The 7,659-nt window shown below is 38.0% G+C and overlaps 1 protein-coding gene across 5 annotated transcripts in view; it reads left to right on the top strand.

The window, feature by feature from the left end:
* Positions 1–460: 460 nt before the first annotated feature.
* The window catches only part of LOC126966178 (protein doublesex), a 233,394-nt gene continuing 226,195 nt past the window's right edge, over positions 461–7,659 (top strand). For all 5 annotated transcript variants that reach the window (XR_007729675.1, XM_050810136.1, XM_050810140.1 and 2 more), the window contains exon 1: positions 461–1,015. Coding sequence is in view for 4 of the 5 variants with exons in the window: in XM_050810136.1 (XP_050666093.1) it covers positions 514–1,015 (502 nt within the window). In the remaining variant the exon portion in view is untranslated. The remainder of the gene's footprint in view (positions 1,016–7,659) is intronic.

The following is a 7,659-nucleotide window of genomic DNA, read 5'->3' as shown; positions in this document are numbered from 1 at the left end:
AAATCGGTTTGGCTATTTTGGAGTAGTAAATATTATAATTTGTTTAATAAAAGTAAAACTGTAGTTATATAATGTATTACATACTTTTTCCGATTCCAAAGCATGATGTTTGACAATTACCAACGACAATAAAACAAACTTGATATGAGAGGTAATTTAAATTATATTATTTGTATAAGTATAAAAATCATACTAGCACCCTTAAATATCTCCTTGATTAGACTAAGATGATAATATGAACTTAACTGTATTAGCAGACCTTTAATGACGTCATTGTTGTAACGACATTTCAATTATTTTTAGTTGAACAACTGCAACGTGCAAACTGCACAGTAATAAATGCACTCGGGTGCGGGGCGAGGGGAGGCGGGCGGTGGTGCACGCGGCCCGCGGGGAGGGGGGGGGAGGTCGCAGGCGGCACTCAGTTGCATCGTGACCGCGAGTCGCGTTGCGTGTGTCTTCCGCGTTGCACGCCACACGCTGCACTCGCGAATTCCGCTCGGCACGTCAGCCATGGTGTCTGTGGGCGCTTGGAGACGCCGCTCCCCCGACGAATGCGAGGAGCGTTCAGAGCCCGGCGCCTCCAGCTCCGGCATACCCCGCGCGCCGCCCAACTGCGCCCGTTGCCGCAACCACCGGCTCAAAATCGAGCTGAAAGGCCACAAGCGGTACTGCAAGTATCGGTATTGCACCTGCGAGAAGTGCCGGCTCACGGCGGACAGGCAGCGAGTGATGGCCATGCAGACGGCCCTGCGACGTGCGCAGGCGCAGGACGAGGCACGCGCGCGGGCCCACGACGGCCTGCCTCCGCCGGGAGTGGAGCTGGACAGGCCCGAGCCTCCCGTGGTGAAAGCCCCTCGCAGCCCAGTGATTCCGCCGCCCCCGAGGTCGCTAGGGTCGGGAAGTTCAGTGGACTCAGTTCCGGGCTCACCGGGAGTGTCGCCATACGCTCCGCCACCACATTCTATCCCGCCGCCGCCGTCGATGCCGCCGCTCATCCCTCCACAGCAGCCCGGTAAGTCAACAAATCTCATAATAGAAAGAAAGAAAGAAAAAATGTTTATTTGTGACGATATAGTACAATAAAACAAAACTGAGGAATATTATTTTCTATGTCACAAAGTCGTCCCAACTCCAGCATATTTGCTAGTTTAAAAACCAGCGCTGGTCTTCCGTTGGGCATGGTGACGACCTTAAATATAATATAAACAGCCTCCTAATACTACTACAAGAAAATTTGCAATTCAGTATTAGATCAATTATACGTCTAGAATCTAGACTCTATGAAAATTAATGTCTATTTAGACCTGGCCTGTTTTTATCGGTTATCTAACAGCAAGAGACTCATAAATTATCTAAGAATACTGTATCTTACTTCAATTACAATATTCTGAAAGTCATATGTTTTTACGCGTCATTAACCGTTACAACATCGCGCGGTTAAACCAGTTCGGGAGCACTGATGCTTCCGACTGTAAATCAATTTATTAACTAAGGATATACTTAGCCTAATTCTAGACAACTTAATATGCTAATATTATTAAAATAATTATTCGTATGTGACTGCTAATTAAAGAGATTTACGCGTTCAAACAAACAAACAAACAAAAAAGCATTTCAATTTTAAATATTGGCATAGATTACAAACAAATTTAGTATTATCTACTGCTTAGCGTCTGAAAAATAATAATGAACTTGTTTTATTGATAATCGCCTGTAGTTTGTCAGCTATTCGACTATACAGACGATTTTTCTCCCCTCAATTCTCTTCAATCAAAGCAATAATAGGTATCTTCCATTCCTATTCAAATTCAAATATTTTTATTCAATAGGATATCACTTATTGAAAGTCAAAAATTACCACCCATTCGAAAAAGTATGCCTCAGACTTGAGATGAACGGGCGTAGGAAACTCAGCTGGTTTCTTTTTTTTCATTAAAAATATGGTTAGAATGTAATAACGTACAATAAAACTTATTATTTAATAGTCTGAGGGCGGTCGCTCCATTTCCAATCTGGGGTAAATCATTAAGAAAGTCATTCATTTTGTAGTAATACATTTGTTTTGAACAAGGCGAGTAGTAGGCGTTATAAGTTTATATACCAATAAGAATTATTATTAGGTGAAAGGATTATTTAATAGTTAAGATTTTCACGAATTGTTGAAATTATTAACTTACAACTTAATAAATCAATAAGGTATCCATTGAAAACGAATGCACAAACTGCATATTGTCATAATATCATTCCTGAAATTGTTAAAATAACTCTAATTACTAAAGCCTATTTTATGTACCGTCACTAATTAATGACTAAAGGCAAATTTTTAATTCCTTTTCTTAATGCGCAAAAAAAGAATGCTTTCTCTCTCAGAGCGCCGTTTGTTTCCGAAGCGGTACCACCGCTAGAAATGACATTAAAAAGAATTATAAAGGAATCAATTTTGAGAACATAAATGCCTTTTAATATTTAATAGCATTTTTCAAAATAAAATAACTATGTTTTCACATGTATATAATCTACAATTAACAATTTATGCGTTTATTCATTTCAAACATAAGAAGAAACATCAAATCTTTTCTCTGTATAAGAATAGATTTAAAAATGATTGAACAGTTAAGATGCAATACAACCCTATTTTTTTTCCTCTATAGAACTGATAGGTTTTACTTTTCTATGGAATAGGAAGGCAAAGAGGTCTACAAATCACTTCATGTTAAGTGATCACCGCTTGCAATTCTGTTTATTTATTTAATGGTTCATCAACAGATTTTTACATCATTAATACAATAATAATTCAACATACAAATATTTTATATTATCATTTTAGACTATAGGTACCTACATCTAACTATAGGCAAAATCAACTTGTTTATTTTAGGCCTAATTCAATCGATGTAATAAATATGAATGAAGTATGAACAAAATACGACTTAGAAATAGAAATATCTTGTCTCGCACAGCCACTTTGTGGAATAAATCACTACTACTAGGGCTACTGTTTTCCCAAACCGATACGACTTAGGGACCTTCAAGAAAAGATAATACTCCCACCTTAAAGGCCGGCAACGCATCTCTTGACACATGTTGTTGCCTCTTGCCTGTTTGAAAAGGGAATTAATAAAAACGAAATGCATGAGATGTCAAAGAGTCTTAAATTAAAGAATTCTTCATAAGTTGGTCTAAAGCTTGCGAGGCAATGAAGTTTCTAGGACGCCCAACCATGCTCTGTCAACTAATATGCTTATAAGAGATGGAGCGATGATACAGCAGGAAAATTTTGAGACTAGAATTGCAAGAGATAGGATAGGTTTTACCAATAGGAGGCTCCTTTGCAAAGGATGCCGGCTAGATTATGGGTACCACAACTGCGCCTTTTTCTGCCGCGAAGCAGTATTGTGTGAGCATTATTTTGTTTCGGTCTGGAGGGCGCCATAGCTCACTAGCTACTCATGTCAGTCTCATTAATCCAGTAATTTCACTAAAGTACTGGATTAATGAGACTTAACTACTTTTGTCTCAAGGTGACGAGCGCAAGGGTATTACCGCTCAGAATTTTTTCCTGAATCCTGAGCGGCACTGCAATGGGCAGGGCGCCAATACCATTAGCTGAACGTCCTGCTCGTCTTATCCCTTACTGTCATAAAAAAATTAAAAGCAACTTTCATAGATAAATGCGAGTTTAATATATATAGTAAAATAAATTTAATATCAAAATTATTTTATCTTATCTTTAAACGAGCAATTCTTGTAATCTGAATTTCGGAAGGATTTTGATGAAATTTAGTACCTATACAGGTAGTTTCGGGGGCGAGAAATTGATCTAGCTGCATATCAATTTTAAAAAATGTAGTTTTATCCGTGTTTTACAGCTAAAATAACATTAGAATACAAAGGTAAATTTCGCCACTATATACAAGACTTATATTAACTCTCATGGGACATTGGATGATCCGGAAAGCAGAAGACCCCGGTTCGAATCCAGATGTCCTATTAGTTTTTGGTTTTTGTTCAAGTTTTATACATTCTTAAAAATCCGAGCAAGGCTCGGTAGTCCAGATATTATTTATACACGTTGCCATACTAGCAATATCGTAGGAAGTATCGTTATATGTAAAGATTTTGTAAAAATGATTAAAAACATTAGACACTGCGGCCGATACTAATGATCTCTGTGCAGATAAAGTAATGATAAACTATTCACTTTACAATACAGGAAGTAATTATAACAATTGTTGCGCATTACAGAGTGTATAGAAGAGTAATGAATGTTATTTTATTACTGTACTTGAGATCTAGTTTTTATACAATACTTTTCCTTACAAAACCATATAGCATCTTTAGCGTCTAAATTATCTACAAATATGACAGGGCAAACGTTTTTTTGACATATATAATGAAATATAATCTACCAAATTATTTGTATGGCAAATATATATGAATTTCTAAAAAATTTTGGTCAAATTATAGATGATATTTCTAGGTCAAAAATATATACATTCCGGATAAGATATGACCATAAACTATATGATTTTTAGCAAAACCTTCTTGGAAAAACGCTGCATCTTATGGTATAAGTATTATTCCGGTCGGTTCAGTAGTTTTTGCAGTATGACCGAAAGAAATAATCTCTATTAAAAAATCTCTATTTATTAGTATTGATATAGTTATTTCTATGGCATTACCAGTAAGAGGCTCCTTTGCACAGGATGCTGGCTAGATTGTGGGAACTACCTACAACGGTGCTTTTTTCTGCCGTGAAGCAGTTACGTTTCGGTCAGAAGGGCGCTGTAGCTATTGGTATTACTGGGCAAATGAGACTTAACATCTTATGTCTTTGTATGTTTAAAACATGCTATGTTTGTTCACCTCTCGGATGAAGCTAGATAGATTTGCACCCTGTGCCATTCCATCATAATCGTCCAACCGTTTAGGAAATTAGTCACAAACAAAAAGACATCAATATAGTATGCGTTTGCTTGATTGATAGTGTGATATAAGGGATAGATAAATCTGTCGACGTAATGTGCTATCTGATAACGTTATACTTATAGTGTTGACTGACAAACTAAACCTTATCGCTGTAAGTGCATTGTTTGATGAGATGTTAGCAGTCTCCAAGGGACCAGAATATTGAGGAAGCTATGACACTATGGCATAAAATGAACTACGCTCGATCTTCTGATTTCATATTTAAACAATAGAATTCAATAAGTCAACTCCTCTCAGTATGGGAGTACCACAAGGGTCTATTCTTGGACCGTTCCTCTTCCCTATCTACATAAATGATCTTTCTAACAATTTAAAAAAAACATAAGGTAGTATTGTTTGCCGATGACACTTCACTAATATTTAAGGTGAAAAAAAAAACATGTTATGTATAACGAAGTAAACGATATTCTATCTGATATCGCGTACTGGTTAAGCGTGAATAATGTTAACCACGGAGTCCCCGGTTAGATCCTCGCGCGCCATATGTTTTCGGTTTTGTCTTTTTTTAATACATAATTTCGATCTATGGTCCAAAAGATAAAATCACTGCCATCTATCCAGCACTAACTGTTAAATGTTTGTCGGAGTGGTCATGTCGACTTTTATATGTTTGTTTTCATTTCAATTGGGCTAACGGTTCTCGAGTTTTAGGTCAACATACATTCATTTATATATAAATATACTTATATAGACAGTGCTCAGACTAGATTACAACAACGAATGTGTTTCAAATAAAATAATAGTACCAGGGCAACATAGATTAATCAGTATGAACACTAGATGCATAGTGTCAAAGGTCACAAGGTTAGAGTCTTGTTACTGACGCCTATTACAAGACTATTGTGACACTTTATATGTAATTACTTTGAACTCGGACCTGTGTAACATATATTATATAAAGTAGTTTGTTTTATTAAATAACTGTCGCCGTTATATTATGTGAGGAAAGATACTTCAGAATGGTTTGAGAACTGAAAGCTATTTACGTGTTCATGATACATAAAAACCAATGCTATTTTCGTTTTCTGCTTGTTATGGCTACATCGTGAACGGCTAAATTGCTTGGCGTTGCGTAGAGACTTCGCTTCATTGTGTGTCTTCTACATTTATCACGGGAGCCACAAATTACCATATCATTGCCACTATATGGATGGTTGGCGGTCCTACACAGTGCGATTTTCAAGGAACTTCCCGCGTCACGTTGACGTCTGGCATTCCACAACCGCGCGTTTTGCAAGAAATTTCTTGCCTCGCACTGCCACTTTGTGGAATCAATTACCGGCTGCGGTACCCGGTAGGGGCCTTTAAAAAAAACATACTCCCACCTTAAAGCTCGGCAAAGCATTTCTTGACATCTGTTGGTTACCATCTCCATGGGCGGTTGCCTTACCTCTCCCCATCCCGTGAGCCTCTTGCCCGTTTGCCCCCTCTTATACAAAAAAAACCTTTCAATCAAGCTGTGGAATGATCTTCCTTGTGAGATTTTTCTAGGACGATCAAACAACTTAACTCGAAATGCCAAGTCCTAACGGCGCGGCAACTGTAAATTTTTCGTTGTAATAAAAATACTTCGCTGTCATGTGTTTGCTACAATTCTTCTTACAAATGAAATCTTATACAATAATTATCATATTCAGAAACGGAGAGAATATTGTAATACTTACCAAAAATGAAACAGACACACATAGACATAGTACACACATTTCATTGTTCATTTATATATGTTTTTGTATGAATAACGAACTATGACAACATCACTCCTTATTTCTCTGTAAAACATGTTTAAATAAATGTTATATTGTAGAATTTTCAAAAGTATTAAATATTATACAGAGTGAACACATATTAGGTATTATGTCGTTGTAAAATGCATCTTACAGCAGTGAACTACGGATGTTGGATACAAGAAAGCTTTAGTGAATTGAAACACGTCCCGTATATCAATCTTGTGATATGGAGGTAGGGGAACTAGTTACAAGGTCATCCTTAGTTTATGTGCCATAGGAGCTTTGGGAATACATATTATATGGAGATGAGTCTGACTGATCGATGTCAACGAGAATCTCTTCAAACTGGGAATTTTCCGAAGAGCTGTGTGACCTGATTCCTGCAGCCGTACTTCACCTTCGCATGACACGCCACTAATTAGAATATCATCCCGACCATTAGGATGTGGCGTTCCTCCAAAGTGCGGTTTTCAAGGAACTTTCTTCCACGTACAACCAAGCTGTGAAAAAAGCTTCCTTGCGTGTGAAAACTTTTAATCTGTTAAAATATTTCACGGCTGAGATTCAATCCCTCGACCTGTTTCGGCTTCGCAATCACAATGATTCAACCACAGGTCCGATGGTCGTATGACCATCATCAGCCGGAAGACGTCCACTGCTGGACAAAGGCCTCAAAGATTTCCAAAGGAATCCGTTCCTACGCTGATCTCATCCAGCGTATTCCGGCGAACTTGATCAGATCGTCGGTCCATCAGCAGACAACTGCACACTGCGTCTTCCGGTACGTGATCGCAAATCGAGGACATTACTGCCCCAATGGCGATCTGTCTGTCGAACTATGTGCCCTGCCCACTGCCACTTCATTTTCGCATCGTTTTTCATATCGGTAACTTTGGTTCTCCTACGGATCTCCTCATTTCTGATTCGACCTCGCAGGGAA

This window comes from Leptidea sinapis, chromosome 9 (assembly GCF_905404315.1).
Source record: "Leptidea sinapis chromosome 9, ilLepSina1.1, whole genome shotgun sequence".
Lineage (NCBI taxonomy): Eukaryota > Metazoa > Arthropoda > Insecta > Lepidoptera > Pieridae > Leptidea > Leptidea sinapis.
This window is presented reverse-complemented; position numbering and strand designations above follow the sequence as displayed.